General features: G+C 44.4%; 1 protein-coding gene and 1 non-coding gene across 2 annotated transcripts in view; one reads left to right on the top strand and one right to left on the bottom strand.

Moving 5' to 3' along the window:
• Positions 1 to 7,761: 7,761 nt before the first annotated feature.
• The window catches only part of LOC146197912 (corticotropin-releasing factor receptor 1-like), a 210,036-nt gene continuing 199,252 nt past the window's right edge, over positions 7,762 to 18,545 (top strand). The window contains exon 1 of the mRNA XM_084592542.1: positions 7,762 to 7,863. Coding sequence (XP_084448668.1) covers positions 7,762 to 7,863 — 102 coding nt within the window. The remainder of the gene's footprint in view (positions 7,864 to 18,545) is intronic.
• TRNAR-UCG (transfer RNA arginine (anticodon UCG)) lies at positions 9,013 to 9,085 on the bottom strand. Its single transcript has one exon. It is a non-coding gene; the product is annotated as a tRNA-Arg (tRNA).

Here is an 18,545-nt window from a genome sequence, read left to right as displayed (position 1 = left end):
CGTAAAACTTATTGTCTTGTTTTTCAGTGTTTTTCTTTTTTCTGATTTATCAGAAGTGGCTAGTTGTACTTAAACAGAAACGCTCTGAATAAACAAACAGTTGTCAGTTAGCGCCGTGTCTTGTCCCTTTCTTCCTCGTGTTTATGCTGGTGCGCTGCTTTTTGCCGAGAGTGTGGTGCGAGCTGTTTCCAAACATTATCAACTGTCTCTTCGGACTCCAGCATAGCCAAGGGACATCCGAAACATTTATGCAGGAACTGTGGTATATCTGTCTGCCTTTTAGAGATTTGTATGTTACCAAAATTTATAGCGCACTTGCCTGCCCTTTGAAGTCTTGAACAGTCGCGGCTGTAGATTAATTTCCACTTGCCGCAGGAGTGGAAAATAATGTTCAAGAATGCAGCTTACCGGTGTTCCGGCGTAAATTTGGATAGGCAATCTCGAGGCTGAGGAAAATAGACTTCACGTTGGTTATAGCGTTTTGCTCAATATTTCTAAGATTAACGTTTTTAGTTCTTAGGAAAGAACCGAGTGGTCGGTCTGGTTGATCTTGGCGTACTAACTGCAATGTAAGTAAATTGTGAACTTTTCGAACTGACATTTCTGTGATGGAAACTGTTAATTACCTACCACGGCTGCAATGGCGGTCGAGGAGGCTGTTTTTTCGTTATATATTGGTTGTACAGGACGAAACGCAACGATTTGTCACTGACAAAATAGTTCTGCCCAGAAATGTGTAAAACGTTAGCCTAAATGTAGCCAAAAAGTTGCGGAGGAATCATCACTGATGTTTAGTTACCCTGCCGGCTTGGTAAAAAAAAATGAGTTTGGCGTAAAATATCCATAATCAGTTACACTGGCTGTAGATCCTCTTTTTAGTTTTTGCATTTTTTACATATATAGCGATTAAATTCTCGTTACACTAATTGTGGTTGAAGTTTGATCCATTACTCTTACTTCTTTTAGATACTTCTGTTGGTTACTTCTTTTTTTACTTCTGTTGGTAAATACGTTTGCTCCTCAAAGACTTAAGATTAGATGATTAGGTAGAGCTGATGAGCTCAAGGAAACAAGGCTGCTCATAACAAATGTTTAAAGAAGTTTTTACGAAAGTTAGTGACAGGATTTAAATCTATATATCTTTACAACTTAGTGCACCGACTTTGTAGGTAATGAATAACTTATCAGTTTTGTCCGAGAGTACGCGACTCGATCGAACGTTCGCGCAGACCCAGCTACGCTTGCACATCGCTTACTCGCCCGCTCGAAGGAATCTCAACGCGCATGCATGAGTCATCGCTGTCGTCTGCTCGATGAGGAGTTCGGCGCCATTGAAAGAGGCGAGGTTGTTCGCACCGTCGGCGTCGCATTCAGAATGCCGAATAGTTGAGCGACGGTTTGGGCGGCGTACTTTCATCAAGCTTTGACTCCAGCTCTGACTTTCAACTATTCCATCAAGCTTTCGAGGCACGATTCTGATTGGAGCGGAGGTGAAATTCTGGGGCCACAGTTTGAGATATTGCAGAAACTATATGCAAACTCGCCGATCAAGTGGTTCCTCCGTCTTTCCGAACGAAACGCTGTCGCTCTAGGAGACGTCGGTTGTGAGACGCTGCACGTGTTCTCGCAGTCGGTCTGAAGGGAGGGAAAGGTGCAGGTTACCTACACGTGCACGATGCATTGTCCCACCTGCAGATAGCCAAGTGAGGTGAAATCCGAGGCATAGGTTTCGGAGCAGAGCACGGAGGAGGGAAGAAGGAAGAGAAAGAAGCGTTGGTTTCTGGGGGCTAGCAGGCTTCACCTGGTCCGGCTGCCACAACACTGTAAATAAACACCCCTTTTCTTATTTCACCGTAACAACTTGGTGGAGATGCTCCGTTCGATCCCTACTTACGGCGCTGCAAGACCAACTGGAGTTTCGACGTAGTCGCCGCCTTAGGATAGACCTTTCAAACACAGAAGAGCGCGATAATTTAGCACTGATAACCGCCCGTAGGTTCAAGCGGTTGAAATGTGGAATTTTCTTTTCATAATTCCTAACAATTTCATTAAGTACAAGGATTACTCCTAGTGCCTTACGAGCTGAACACGACAGAGATCCATAGAGGTTGCTTTAGACAGGGAAACAAACTGACAAATGAATTCGATAAATTAGCTGCACTGTGTTTATAATAACCAAATATTTTAATACACATTTTTCTTATCCCCTCCCTTCTCACATTTTCTACATTTACATGCAACGTTGTAATTAATGGAACAAGATACCAATTATGTGTGTGCTAGAACTTAATGATGGCAAAAAAAAGTTCCGTTTCTGCTGGCCTACTGAAGTGAGCTTTGTGATTGGCTTCGCGGTGTGAGTTTGGGAAAGCTCGTAGAAGTGAAGTTTTGCTTAATTACTCGGGCGTCGCAATGTAGTAAAAAAATGTGGTCTGTCAATCGGAAACGTTTTGCGAACATTTAAGGTGCGCAGATACGCTGCGGTCATTGCATTGCCATACGTGGTTATTGAGTTGAACAACTATTTCTCTGGCTGCTTTTGCCCCAAAAATAATTTACTCCAATAATTGATTCATAAAGAACTTTAACCAGTCTTTGAGCTAGTGCTAAAACTTCGTACTACTGCAATAGCGCTAATACGGAGGTTCAGAGTCTAGCGAAATCATCTATCGTGTAGGTGTCCACCAAAGGCTGAGGCAGATACAGCGTTTTTCCAAAGCAACAGGCTATGAGAAACGCCGTAGTACAGGGTTCCAGTAATTTCGGCCACCTTAAGTTCTCTAACTTATACTGACGTCACGCACTACGCGGACGTGTTGCCAATCCTGCGCCAATTGCAAATTGGTGTATAGAAAAGGATAGGCCCGGTATCATTTACACTTTTCCCTGGACACCTGGAAGGCGCTGTGTGAGACGATTGTCTTATGGCCAAGTACCACTCGCAAAGTGGCATAGTAGATCGTAAGTATAAATTGATGACGTCGTAAAAGTCACGTGATCAAGATGGATCGCAAAAGTGGTATATTATGTCGTGGCAGCTGGAAAATGACGTAACCAAAGATGGCTTGCAGAAGTTGCGTTGTATGCCGCAACTGGCCAAGAATATCGGTAAAGAGGTAAAATTAATGTTGGGAAACTTGTGCATTTTTTTTTTTTGGACCACACTCCGCGGACTACACTTATTTGAAAGATAAAAATTCGTGCGGAGTGGACAGTCTATGGGTATAGACTATATGGGACTTTCCTTAAAGGTCCCGTTCTGTAGAACAACTGACATTGTTAACGTAGGCGTTGTCGTCGTTTTGAGCGGAAAATTGTGAGCGTAGCTTCGGCAGGTGATAGTTGGCAGCCGACATGCATGACAACTGACTTGTCGGTGGCTAGTGTGGCGTCGGAGGCCCGCATGACACGAAGGATCTGCCTGCCAACTCCGGTAGCTTCTTTGAAATGATGATCGAACCAGCAACACGCTTGAATCGGTAAGACATGAAGTTGTCTAGTCGGTTCATTTATTCAGCAAGTTCGAAACTATGCGAAGAAGACGGAACGAAAAGAGACACGAACACGTACACACAGAGCGTGAAGCATTCAAATACGTCTATTTCATGAAATCTGTGAAGTTGAGTCTTCAACGTAACAAAATAACAAATAAACGCAAATCAATCGCACACTAGGTAGCGTCAAGGATAACAGCAGTGTCACATGAGTATTAAGATTTCAAACTCATTTATTGAGGGTCATAAATACCGAGAGATAACGGAGTCGTCACCGCTTTCGGCGATGCAAAATGCCTCGAATATTCTTCTGATAGTAATTTTGTTATTTTCGACATAAGGTACACAGCCTTTGCTGTCACAGTTCTTGTAATGCAGGGGGAGATTACTACCCGTAGCGGTGCGCCTGAATCCTTTATGCTCCGGAGCATGCTTATTAAAACAGCGCCAGGTTTGTCCTACGTATGGTTTCTAGCATAGACAATCATCTGAGATGCACCTTGGGGCATTTGCTCTGATAGTTCTTCCCGCATGCACATGAATCCTTGTTTGCATTAGTCAGTAGCGGGCACATTTTTCGGAGTTTGCTGGATGCTGAGAAAACGACGCGAACTCCACACCTTTCGACTACCGGTTTAATGTTGTAAGGCAGACAATGAAAAAAAAAAAAAAAATGGCACGACGAGGGGTGTCTATTGGTCAGAGCTTTACTCTTTTTTTTCTTTTTCTGAAATTCTTTGGCTTATGAAGCATGCTTTTGATGTGCTGTGAATTAAGCGATTATGGGTAGTCAGCAGGCAGTAGAAGCCTAAGCTGAGATTTAAAACTAGTTGATGCTGTTTGTGTACACAATTTCTGTAGTGCAGAGTGGCACCTCATGATGGTGCCCCTTTTATTATCTTAGAATGCGCACCCTCATGCTATGAAAGACTATTGTAAGATTTTAAGGACTGAAATGAACTGCTGTATTGAAAAGAAAATGGTATACGGATTAAGAGATCAGTTTAAAGGTGAATGTGAATTTAACACCTCTTGCTTTCTACTTTCTACGCATCCACTCGAACGACATTTATTTTATTCTGTGCTAGGGCACTACTTACGTAAACCACTCTCATTCCTTGGAAATGATTAAAAAAAAACTAATTTTATCATTACAAAACTAAGTACATTTAACTTTGGAGGTTTTTGTTTAAGCATATGAGTAACTCGTGCAACACACTCATAAGTCACGGTTTTTAAATAAATAATAATGTCATCCGATTTCCTTGAAACAATAATTATCTGTTGCGCCAAATGTGTACTAAAGAATGTTTCGTTTAGAAATACCGCAATGCTATATATTGAATAATCAAAGCCTTACAAATCTAAAATATGCTTAAATGATAGCTTTTCCTAGTTGTAATATTTAGTTGCATATTGCCCTGTACTACTTCTTCTGTACATATATGTTCTTTTTTTTTTTTTAAGTCATTCGCAATGAGATTTATATGTGTTCGTGGCTATCTTTATGCTTCTCTATGCTGTGACTTTTTAGTGTGCATCTTTTAAATAATATAATAAGGTGTCTGTTTCCTACGTCCTTTAAAATGTGGAAGAATGTTGATTATATTATTTTATTGTTGATGTTTCCTTCACTACTTCCTATGAATCCAGTTGTTGACTAATCTATTTAGTGTCGTCTCATTCGCAAAGGTCCCATTAGTTTTTCGGTTCGAGGCCTTCCGATGCATGCTAATATGTTAATTATTTCGACATGCAAATAAGTAGCCTTTTAATAATTTCCTTAAAATCAAAGCTTGCATTATTTGCGAGGCGGTGGACTCTTAACGACCACGTCAGCTTTCTGTTTGGCCTCACATCAGTAAACAGGGGGTGCCACCCAGTCGTAAGCTGGGCCTCTGGTTTTCCGGCTGTCTTCAGAGGATGAGCAACTATTGCAACATGACGCGCTCAGAGGCTGCGTTACGTCGCGGAAGACGTCATCATAGACCGGAAGAAATATGTCCCTGCTAGAACCAGGTCAACAGCAGAGCCGCCTGCATCACCGCCCGCTCAGTTTTCTTCCATATGGATGGTTTGTCCTATCTGGTGTTACGGAGTGTATGGTCCGGATGCAGGGTCCGGATGCAGGTGTGATATTACTCTGTATATCACTGCTTCGGGAGCCCACCTGTCAGCAGGTTCGTAGCCATGTCTGGCGCCGTATGTCTGCCGTATTAGCTGGCGTCGAATCGGACGCCAACTTGATCAGGCAACATCCAGATTAGAGCTTCGCATTTATTCAGACACTTGGTTTTAGGCCAGCTTCGGAGGTAAAGAAATGATAATGACAAATAAAGGTGCTGAAAACCTCTTCGGTAAAAAGGCTTCGTTACAAATAACGAGAAAGAAAAGACAGCAAGTAAATTAGCAGCTAACGAATGCCTACTTGCCAAGCAACGATAAGACGCAGAATGATGGATGGAACAAATCAATCGATCACCAAACACAGTCTAATAATGCAAGCCTGCATACAGTCTTGGTCAAAAGTTTTTAGACCAAAAGATTTTAGCCTCAGCTTCAAAATGAAGCCGTCACGTCATCAAAGACCACAGGGTCTTTGTAATAAGAAAAGATAGATGTTTTAGGCAGTGTGAATTCGATTTGGTTTGGTTTGTGAGGCTTAACGTGCCAAATCTACACAGGCTATGAGAGACGCGCAGTCGGAATTCCGGAATTCCAGCATCTAGTGACCCTTTAATTTTTATTAGTGCCATGACGGCTCCATTTTTGCGGTAATGACATTCTTTGTCTTAAAGACTTTTGGCCAAAACTGCACGTGCGTGTACGCGTAAAAATTGCCATAAAAATTCACCGGGTGCGAAGCCTCGTGCCTATTGCGTATCTGCTTCTCATTGACACGGCGTGGTTTGCACGAAATAAGCCAACACTATGTATTATTTCACGACTGCATTTTTCAAGCATGTAGCCACTAACACTTTTCAACAAAGTTTGAGATGCCAACTAGCGCTTACATTACATCAAAAGGAACTGATTTTGCAGTAATGTAAGTGATCCTGCAACAGTACCCCCACAGAATAAAACTACTTTCTCTGGGCTATAAAGTAACCGAAAGGTTAATAATAGGTCTCATCGCAGTGAACTAGTTCTATTTCATACAAAAAAAAAAAAAAAACAAAAAAAAAAAGCGGAAGAACAGACTATCTTCGTCCATGCAGCTTTGACACTCGGCTGCCCACAAAATGCGAAGTTTCAAAGGTTCCGATTTTTCTCTCAGACATTCCTGGCTTTACACCGGGAAGGCATATCTTTCTATCAGCGCCCTTCTCTCCGATCAGTCTCCTTATTTCATGTTCCGCATTTCATATTTCTTCCTTTACTGCAGTGCGTTAAGGGTTCCGAATGTTCGAGGTTTCAGCAGGGAAGGAAAAGTGAGAAATAGGAGAAAAAAAAAAAAAAACTCACAAATCAATCTTTCCAGCTCACTAGTCTCTCCTACAAATAAAAATAGGGAATGCGTAAAAATGGAACTTGTCCCAACTATTCGAGCTGCGAGCGGAGATTTCCGACGAGGATCTGTTTTCTTTCCTGCCAATAGCAGCCCTGACGCCAATGGCAGCAGCAGCATCAGCAGCAGCAGAATTTCTTCCGCACTCTTTCTCAAGGCCGGAGCGAAAACCCCCTCTTTCTCCGTGACATCTCTCTTTGTCGACCACCGCGCCTTTTGTCAACGCGTGTGCGCGCGCGCGCGCATGCTTTGGCGCGCTTATTTCTCGCGCGCAGCCACCTCTTTTCCTCCCTCTTCCTCCCTCTGGCTAGCGGAGGAATGGGGAAAAGTTCTCCCTCTACACGGACGGCGGCGCCGCCGCTAAAATCGGTGGGCGCAGCGCCCCCACCACCGTTCCCCTCCTCCTCCGACGACGAAGCGAGCGCAGCGCAGCGCCCCGGAGCCGGACCCGGCCCCTCGCGGGCTCGCACCCCGGTGCCACCTGAGTTTTCTGTCAGTACGCGTTCTGATTGGGCGCCGAGCCGGCCGCTCCGGCAGGAGTTCCCGCGCTCCCGTTTCTGTCCCGCTCTTTGTCAGCGCCCGAAAGTGTTCGGCTTCAACTTTGTTCTCCTTGTTGTTCTCTATCTTCATCGTTCGCCTCGTCTAAACAGACACTATTCTGGACTCTTCGATTTCCACTGCGTTTTTGTGAGCTAGACGCAGGAAAGGCGGACGAAGTTCGTGGTGAACTGCGCTGTGTGTGTCCGGTCAGGCCCGACCATGCACCCGTCTGTGACTATCGCGGGTACGAACGGATCGTCCGTGACATCCACTGTGGACGAGCATGAGCGCTGCAGAGAAATGTACAGCAACATTGTTCAAGTCACCGCTGGCACAGGTGAGCCTCTCAACAAACTTTCGGTCGCATTTCCCTGTCACCATGTTTTTTTTTTTTTTTTCATTCGTCGGCTTTCACGACTCTCCGAGAAGCAAGTGAACGCCGAAGCAAACTTTCCTGGTAGCTTGGATGCGTTGCGCGAACTACTAAACCGGGCCCGTGTGGCTAGGTGTAGATAAATTTTACCACGAATCAACGTTCGAGAGTGATATTCGCAAGTGGAGGATTAAAACTTAATACTAATTATAACGAGAATATAGGTGAACAAAATAAACCACTCTATTTACGAAGCGTTTTGCAGCAAAATGATAACCTTACGAAGCTTCTGAAATGTCTTATTTTTTTTTTTACTTTTTTTTCCCCTGTTTAGCGACCTATCTGTTTAGCTGAGAATGTTCTCTTGGCAACTCATTCGATTAACGGACGCGAAACCTTTAGAAATGTTTTAAGAATAATTAAAGTTTGCATTCCGTATATCCATAATTTCTAAATCTATTTAAATGGAGACGTACTCGATCCACTCATCAGGTTCTCCCTTCAAGGTGTCAGAAGAGTTTACCCTGTCAGCTCTAAGGCCGAAGTATACAGCAATACTAGTCATTGATATTCCTGAAGTGACTCCATTTTTGCTAGCATTCGCATTCAACAGACTCTTTCGTTCACTCAAGCATTCACTTTATGTACGAATGTGATCGATGTTGCAAAGAGAGTATTGTCCTCCGTGGAGCGATGATGCGGGATCAGATTGTCTTATTTTACGATCATCATAAAAATGCGCAGTGAGGTTTCTAACATAGATTCATGCACACCACTACCGAGCGAGTGTGCATATTTGTAGGCGTCTCGTTAATGAAGAAAATGACGAAGGCAAGTAATGGAAGAGTGAGGCCAATCGCTGTTTTTTTCTTCTTTTTACAGCTGAGGAAAGTGCATGGTTAAAAGATTAAACGAAGCATAGTACTCATTTGCCGGCCTTCTAACACACCATAACCGGTTTAATGACTTATCGCTTAGTGTGCCGGATTTTATCTACGAAAGAAAAAGCAGTAAATAATTCACTATTTTCTCAAGGAATTGTGGGCTCGGAGGCATTATTATATTCCTATAGAAGGGAGGAAAAAAAAAATGAAGCGCGTCCGTGACAGGACTCGAACCTGCAATCTTCTGATCCGAAGTCAGACGCCTTGTCCATTAGGCCACACGGACTTTTCTTTTTTTCTTTATTGTCGGTCATCACCAACACAAAACAAAACCAACAAAAACGCGCTACAAACTGTTCGAACACGTCCCGTCGGTGTGGCCTAAGAAAAAAAGCAGTACCTGACCAGCATTACACTGCGTTTCGGGACCTACACTATTTCTCCATCGCCCCTGCCGTAAAATTTATAGGACTGCGCATTTCAGCCCATTCATTTTAAATCAAAATCTTGAAATCCTAGCAGTGAATAATTTTAGTAGCGGATGAGAGTGTTCAAAGTTATCGAGCCATATTTTCTGATGGTGGGAAATTTAACTGAACATTTATGAGGGTGAAACAAGCATCCATTCTTGAACACTAGCAATGCGTCGAAAAAAAAAAAAAGAAAACATCTTCACTGTAATTTCCGCTTATAATTTTCATATTCATGTAACACAGCCTGCCAAACTAATCAGAAAAAGAAAGCATGATTTATTGGGGCACAATACCCGAATTAGGAGTGAAAGTACCCCAAACCAAGAGCGCGTTGGCATGTTGGAAAAGGCATGCAATATATATCCACATTAAAGTCAGGAAATTTATTTTAATCTACGAAACTGTTGGAATTTTTTTTTTACAAACCAGAAATTTTAGCCAATTTCCGGAAAAGTTTTTCGTGGACGTTTGTTATCACGTACTGTATAACTGCATCATAACAATCAGTATATATTAGCAGACCCTCACTCGGCATGAATTTAGTATTTTATATATTTATTTTCAAAAGCGCAATCCGTGTCTTTTTTTTTTTTTTTTTGGAACTTTATTTACTGATGAATGCAGGACACTTAAGACGCAAAATATTGCTATTTATCGAAGGCTTGAACCACTTCAATCATTATGTTCATAGATCTATCGCGCAACATTGCACAGTTTTAGTGACATGGTTTGCAATTATTTTTTTTTTTCTAAAAAGCGCAGACCATTGGAATCCTACTGTTACGTGGCGACAAGCGAGGAGACTGCACAACATGGCGACAGGGTGAAAGATGATTTTAATTACTGACCTAGCGATCGTCCCGATCGGTTCGACGTGACAGTGAGGATGTTGAAGGAAATATAGAAGAGAATGATTTGCTTGCCACCACGATGACTGATGCTTGGTGATCCGCCTCCAGTGGAATTTTTTAACCGTCCGCCACCATAGCGTCCTTGGGGCTGATGGCTCGAGGTCGCGCCGGACGGCTTGGGCTGGGGTTGCGTGTTCGTGTCCTTCGGGTATTTGGCCTGGTCTTGGCTCTGGTCGGTTGGTCTGTGCGACTTGTCTCCATATCCGGGCTTGGGGCGGAGCGGCGGTAATTGCGACTGGTCGGGTCTGGGCAGAAAGGGCTGGGTCGGAGCTGCGCGGCAATATCCACCGGCTCTCGGACGATGGTCCCGGCGTACGGATGGCGTTGACGCTCCAAGGTGAGCATGGGGAGGACGCATCCCGCACCTCCACCAAAATGTTACGCGGCAACAAGCGAGGAGGCGGCACAGCATGGCGACAGGTTGAAAGATGATTTGAATACTTGACTTAGCGCGAGGACTCCTCTCGCGCCAATGCCTTTCTTCATCGCTACACCACAGCAGTTTTAACTATTAGGTGCGAAAATTTATGAACAAATTACGCCTACGCATAGGAAAGTTAACCTCTTTTTATAAACGTGTGCATAACAGTATTCCGCAGTATTGCACAGTTGACTCAGAATTAAGCAATGTGCTGAAAACTGGACTTGTTCGCGCTCTTGGTTCGTTACAAGAGCAGGATTGTATATTAAGATACTGCGACAAGACTTGCTCACCGCGGTCATATTCATTGTATCTACAATCAAGATCAAGAAAAATGTTACGCTTGGCGGAATAAGCATGGCTCATTTCTCAAACGATAAAAAAGAAACTTGGGGGGGGGGGGGGGGGGGGGGAGTGCTCGGGCTTGGGACGTCTGGCAAGTGGCGCGAAAAGGAAGTGCAGTGAAAGGACAGGTTTTTAACCCTGTCGAAAGGCATGTTTGGGCACAAAGAAAAGTAGGGTGCAGATGCTGGGGTTCCAAGATACCCATTGATGTTCGTGCTTGGAACCGTGTTCTTTTTTTAACGGAACACAGGTTTACTGGTTCTTGTTACCCGAAAATATGAAGCGCGCAACACAGCCATTAACTCTCAGTTGTTAACTTTTTCATTTTCCGTCGCCAGACAGCGGCAATAGTCTTCAGGCAGCTGACGTCGTGCGAGATGTACAGTCGTGAGTAAAATGTTTGGTTTGGTTTGTGGGATTTAACGTCCCAAAGCAACTCAGGCTAAAATGTATTAGCACAAATGACTAGCGACCAGAGCTGTGTTATCTCACCATGCGGCACTGCGGTTCGCAAGCATGCCTGTCGGACCGTTCTCATTTTTTGCAGCACAGGGCAGGACGGCAGGAAGAAACCTTGACACCCGAGCGTCGAAATGTCGCCTTTAGGTGACTGAGAATGTTGGTTGGTTGGTTTGTGGGGTTTTAACGTCCCAAAGCGACTCAGGCTATGAGAGACGCCGTAGTGGAGGACTCCGGAAATTTCGACCACCTGGGGTTCTTTAACGTGCACTGACATCGCACAGCACACGGGCACCTTGACTGAGAATGTGATATCTATTTTTGTCTCAGTCGTCATGACTAACGATGGTTTGGGTTTTCTTTCTTTTATGTCGGCAAAAATAAATTTCGCTGAAATCCCCTAAATACTGAAGAATGGGAACGCTCGCTACTCTCGTTATCAGCTTCTTCGCCAATCGCGACGCCACGCGCTGTCATCCGGTGATCCGTGACCTGTGCTAATACATTTTACTCGCGACTGTATGAGAGTTGTGGTTCTAAAACAAGCTTTGATGGCACTTAAAAAAATAAGTGGAAGTCATCTTAAAGCAGCGCGAAAACACAGGACTAAAAGGAACAGGAGACGAAGCGCTTGTGTCGTCTCCTGTTCCTGTTCCTTTTAGTCCTGGGTTTTCGCGCTGCTTTAAGATGAATCCTATCCAACTCGCCCAGTTTTCTATACTTGTGAAGTGGAAGTCACGGAATTGAGGAAAGACTCCTTCCTGATACAGTACACTGACAGACGAGACGTGCCATAATAATCTTTTTCTGCGCCATAATAAGAGAAAAGAAAACAAACATGCATGTATACTCTCGCGTTGAGACAAGAACAGTTTTAAAGATTTGATTTTTTGTTTGATTTTTGAAGGGAGCTTTTTTCTTCTTGAGAATTTGTTTTGAATAGCCGTTGCCGCATGTTTTTTGAGTCCGGCTGCAAATGCAAAAGGGCGTGTTTTAAATAAATCTTGCTTTGTTTCTCTGAATATATCTCATTTGATAGTTCAGCGACTTGTTGAGTATCCTCCACTCTTTGTGTGCAGTCGTCGTGCTCTGGCTCTTGGAAATTAATCTCTGCAGTGAATCTTCAAAAAGTGTATGCACCATTTTGCTAATATAGCTAGGCCAACTTCTGCCAAAAGTTATTTTAGATCTACCAGCGTTAAGGTTTTAGCAGGGCGGATTTGGCCGGTGTCTTTTTGCAGCCTCTGCAGCCTCTTCATAGAAAAGCAAAAGAAAATGATCCATCGGAGTGGATTCGAATACTGTAATTTCACGTGGGAAGAGAGCACGAATTCTCGCAGCTATCGCCGCTTTTTTTTTTTTATAGCCTGATTTAGCAGTAGTCGATTACCACACGTGTTTAATCATTTCCCTCTTAAGGTGCGTTAAGCTGTTTCAAAATATTGAAGGGCGCTACCAGTAAGGTAAAATTGTAAATTGACTTTTTTTTTTTTTTTTTTTTAGAAAAGGAAAGGCACCATGTCTGTCTCACTTTTGGATGAATACCTGAACTTCGCCTGAAGAGAAAGGAAGAAGATGCGAGTGAAAGTAGAGAGAAAGGAGTGCCGCAGTAAAGGGCACAAAATATTTTAGACCAACTGGAGACCTTCAGTGTGCGCTGACATCGTACAGCACACGGATGTTTTTTACGATTCGCCTCCCCGGAAAAGCAGCCGCTCTGGTTGTGTTCGAACCCTGCCACGGCGATTCTTGTCCTTAGCCGAACGTTTTAACCACTGAGCTTCCGCGGCGGGTACCACTAAGGTCTCCACACAGTAACCTCGAACCGGAAGCGAAATGTAGCGTGATGTTCTTTCACACACACCTCTAATTTGGCCAATCTAGCTAAACCGGCCGCAATATTTTTATCGCAGGAAGTTATACCCGTGTCACGCGAGCACCCCCAATCTTCAATAAACTCATACCACATCGAGGTACTCAGGGGCAAGAGAAACACGACACTGGTACAAAGTTCGAATCAGCTGGTCAACATGCAGTGCTGAGGTTTGTCTGCAGCAGAATAAGCAGTCAGTTTCAAATTTTCATACGATTACATAAAGCTGCCTAAACATGGGCCCATGAATAAAGTTTGCCTGGACTGTTGGCGCTGAGTATGCATGGGAAATAATAAATGTAATAAAGGAAACAGGATATTCTTAGCTTTATGAAATGGGAAATTAAGCCCCCTTGAAATTTATTTCTGAAAATTTTTTTAATACATTTTAGCTCCTTCCTTGCCCATATACTCGAAAACGCTGACGGAAGCCCCCGGTCGTGTTTGAGTACCTCGACCGCATAGGCTTGATTGCTTCGACCAGGATCAAAATCTCGTTTGTTTGCAAATATACATGCCATCTGTATTCACTATAATAACCAGTGCCTCTAGCTTGACTCCTCATAGTTACTCAATAATGTAGGCATGCAGCCCATTTGATTTTAAACCCTTAAGCCAACAAAACAAGGGCTGCTTTTTTTTTCTTTTTTTTTTTTTTTTCACAGCAGGGCTCGCCGGAAAATCCTTCACAAGAAAGGCAACGATACTAAACCTACACCTTCCGCATTTGCTTTTGAACAAGGTGGTGCGCGCGCCAGACTGCTGGGAATCAAACAATAAAATAGTCCAAGGTATATTTCGGGTAGTTTCGGATATCCGCCTGTACTCCATGTGAAGCAGCGGGCTCCACTGAGACTTTCGTAATATTTTCTTTCTTTTCATCCAAAAGGCTAGTTCACGCAATAAAAATAAAGGCTGGCTTTCCTGCGCCGTGGCAGGGAGGAGAAGAAACTCGATAACAGTTTGTGTTCTCCGATTACGAGACGTAAGCGGCAACAGGAGATGAGGCATGAGGTGCTGAAATACCTTGTGAATGCAGTGGGCAGCGCTGCAAACTATGGAGTTAGGAGGAAAAAAAAATAACACAGCTGGAATGAGGCGGCTGCTGTCGCATTGTGCGCGACGAGTCGCATCGCTTTCTGCGTCTTCCGCCTTGAAGCGCTTCCTTTCGCAACAGCGGGAAATCCCCCCCCCCCCCCCCCCCCCCCGTTTCCCGGTTTCTCTGCGCAAGCAGAGGCCCACATAAGGGACTCTCTTGTGCAACACTGTTCGCATCCAGATAACATGAGCCAGGGATCGCACACTGAACAGCACAGTATAGGACGGTGAGGTCGACGATGCATGTACATGAGGCGATAAACTTACTTGTTATGTTTTTTTTTTTGTTACTCTGGAGAGAAGCCAGGGAAGTTTGAATAGAACTGGCACACGTGCGGAGGATTCAAGATTCGCCGTAAAAGTGAAATGATGGAGCACCCCGGGCTATGCAGCGGACAGCGTATCATCGAAACTTACATGTTTGCGAGATTACGAGAGATTGGCACGCGTAAGATTCTGTTGACGCATCGACACTCACTTCGTTGGCTCTACAAAGAGACGGAGGTTTGTCTTTCGCGAAAAGAAAATTCTGCATTTTCGCTCTTAAAATGAAACTAAAAAAACAAGAAGGGCTAAAGTAACAACAGCTTCCCCCGCTGGAGCGGGTGATGAATGAGCAAGATAGGATCGTTGCACTAAAAATCCGCGCATACTCTTAAGTGACATCCCTTGCTGAGTTATTCATTGAGCTCTGTACACACTGCTGGCTGATTCGCCTTTGGTATAGGTTTTCCTCTCGTGACGGCAGGAGAGGTGAACTTTACCTGCACAATTTCTTCCCATCCGTCTACTGCGTGTGCTTCGTGTGGATAAATACGTTATTATAATAAACATAATGTCCTGCACAGGCCTGCGACGATCCTTACTATGGTCCATACATAAGTGAGTGGTAGCTAAGCTAATTATGAATGAGAAAATTGGTATTGTATTAAGGATCGCTTTCATAAAACATTTCGCTGGACTGTGGTATACTATAATATATTCGTGCATTCCCAAGCGTAGGAAACAGGCCCGATGTCAGCGAAAAAAAAAAGAAGAAAAGAAAAAATATTGTGAGCACTGTGTGGCGCTTCATCTTCCACACGGCTGAACGTGCTGCTTCATCTTCATCCTGCTCCCTCTTGTAGATACCTATCGTCATCGCGGAGTGTGTTTGGCTGCAGCGTGCGACCAAGGCTTCAGGTCTGCAATAAAGCCTGATCCCCCAAGTCCGACCTTCGCGTTGCCTTAGACGTGGTGGAGGTGCGCCTTGATTTCCCCGCTGCTTCGTCACCTGCATCCACCTGGAGCTTCGTTCTGGCCGCCGTTTGACCCCGACCACCATCGTCATGACTCAAGAGGGCCACTCTGCTATTCCGGCTTCTACTAACTCGACTCCAGCTCCCCTTGCCACTTGGAGTGTCAGTAGCCGTCAGTGCGACCCGCAGATGTTCGCCGGTCTCCGCGGCGACGACGCTGATAACTGGCTCGACAGCTACGACCGGGTCAGTGCTTTCAATCGGTGGGACGATTCTCTTAAACTAATTAATGTGTCCTTTTATTTGACGGATGTGGCCAAAACGTGGTTCCTAAATCATGAATCGACGATTCCGGACTGGGCTACCTTTAAACAAAAGTTACGCCAGATTTTCTGCGCTCCTACTGTTCGCACGGAGTCCGCCAAGAAGAAGCTAGAAGCCCGACTTCAGCGGTCCAATGAGACCTATACCTCTTATATAGAAGATGTCCTTGCACTTTGTCGGCGCATAAATGACACCATGCCAGAGGCCGAGCGGGTTCGGCACGTCCTTAAAGGTATTGGGCCACTCGCCTATAACGCCCTGGCCGTGCAGAACCCTACCACAATCGACGCCATCATATCGACTTGTCAACGCCTTGACGAATTACAGTCAATACGCCTGCAGCCTGATCCCACTTCATTTGGTTTCACTGCCGACGCTGACCTCCGTGCGCTTATTCGCGGATTAATTCGTGAAGAGCTCTCGGCTCAAGGTAATTTGTGCCGCCCTGCATCTGAGCCGCATCCTTTAAGTGCCGGCCTGCGTAGCATTGTCAAAGAAGAGCTGGCCTCAATGACCTGTTCCCCCCCCCCCCCCCCCCCAACAACTGTTCCCCACAAGATCCTGGGCCACCCACGTATAAGGTAACGCGAAGGTCGGACTTGGGGGATCAGGCTTTATTGCAGACCTGAAGCCTTGGCCGCGCACTGCAGCCAAACACACTCCGCGATGACGATGGGTATCTACAAGAGGGAGCAGGATGAAGATGAAGCAGCACGTTCATCCGTGTGGAAGATGAAGCGCCACACAGTGCTCACACCATATATATGTGTGCACGCCGTAGAGGTCCGACTTGTTCGGCGCTGATAACAGTTTTTAATGAATTCTAGCATTCTTCGCAGCCGAGGTTTACTCAACAAACCCTGCCGAAAGTAATCTTAAAGGACTACGATTACGATTAGACTAAGTGAGCTGGACGTCAGGGAGCACAGTAGTATTAGCAGACATTAGAAGAAATTCAATGTTAAAACGAAAGGTAATCATCTAATTCCTAATAATTAATTTTCTAACTGTACTATATAAGCATCTACTTACAATTAGAAATGAGCAATAACCATATATTATTTTAGAATTTTGAACACCCAATTACCCTTTGCGTTGTGGCTCAACAAATTCTCGCTATCTCGCGACAAAATAAAAATAAATAAAGCGCGTTCTCAGCATCTGCGCTTTAAGCAATTCACCGTCGTCACTACAAGACACAAGTGTCATGTGACCTGTTTTTCGCCCAGTCCGAAGCAGCGAGAGTGATGACAGCAGTGAGCGTGTTGCTTAGAGCGTGGGTTAAGCTGCCTCGGGCACGGGCCGTGGATACAACAGAAACTGCAATCTGACTATGGTATATCCGTGTAAATGTAAAAAGAAGTCTAAACTGAGCAAGGTTTTGGGAAGTATTCTTTATGAATTTCATCTGCTTTCCGCATGGTCTCCGAATTATGCGAGCGTCGTCAAGCGATGTTCTTATGCTTTCCGATTTTTCTGTATACGTTTGTCCAGTCTATACGAACACTATTCAGGTGTTCTATACGGCTTGGCTGAATTCATGCAGAACACGAAAGGAATCTGAGAAATTTCGTTACACCACTCACAAAACATACGCAGTTAACGAAAGAATGACATATTGAACTGAGAATACTTATAACTTAGCAAGATTCCGGAATTATTATGTCTAGATTTCATATCGCTTCATTTTCACCTTTCTGATTGATTACTTACGCCTCTCTTCTGTCGGAACTCTCATCGAGAATACCGGCCTTAGAAAAAGATAAAGCACCACAAGGTTTAGTTTGGTTTATAGGATTTAATGTCTCAAGGCAACAAGTTGGGAGGGTCACTGTAAGTACTTGGTCGGCCACTCGAGCATCTTTAACCATTGACTGCCTCTCCATCGACGAGCGGCAGCCGAAGAGCGGGGGTTCAGGAGCCGAATTCCCCAACCACTGAGCCAATAGCGGTCAATAGTAAAAGTGGAACAGTTTGGCTTGATTTTGTTTGTTGGGTTTAACGTTCTGACTATGAGAGACGCCGTAGTAGAGAACTCCAGAAATTTCGACCACCTGGAGTTCATTAACGTGCAATGACATCGCACACAACACGAGCGCCTTGCTTTTCTCCTCCACCGAAAAGCGGCCGCCGAGGCCGGAGTTCGATCACGCATCTTCGTGCACAACAGCCGTGTGCCCTAGCCACAGCACCACCCCTGCAGGGCTAAAAGTGCAAAAGGGAACTTGAAAAAAAAAAAAAAAAAGTCGTTTTGAGATTCTTCTGAATCAAAGTACTACCCCTCCCCCCTCAAAAAATAAATAAAGAAATAAACAATTATCAGGAGGCAAAGCCAGCGCCACTAATATAGACAATCTTGGAGCAAATATGTAAGAAAAAAAGGAGATGGTTTAACATGCTGTGGTATAATCATTAAGTTTTACTAGCAAGATCGAAAACTGCAGAAAGAACTCTGATACAAGCACTAGCAAGAGAAGCAGAATACGAATTATTTGGAAAATGATCACCGAAAGTGATACTCAGGCAATTAGATTTCAGGGACACCGCCACCATTGCAACGAGGAGATATATTTCTCTGACCATCGGAGGGGCAATAGCCGCGCC

This window comes from Amblyomma maculatum, chromosome 2 (assembly GCF_055883805.1).
Source record: "Amblyomma maculatum isolate TAMU_Amacu chromosome 2, ASM5588380v1, whole genome shotgun sequence".
NCBI classification, from domain to species: Eukaryota; Metazoa; Arthropoda; class Arachnida; order Ixodida; family Ixodidae; genus Amblyomma; species Amblyomma maculatum.
The sequence above is the reverse complement of the archived record's forward strand: the minus strand, read 5'-3'. Positions and strand labels throughout refer to the sequence as shown.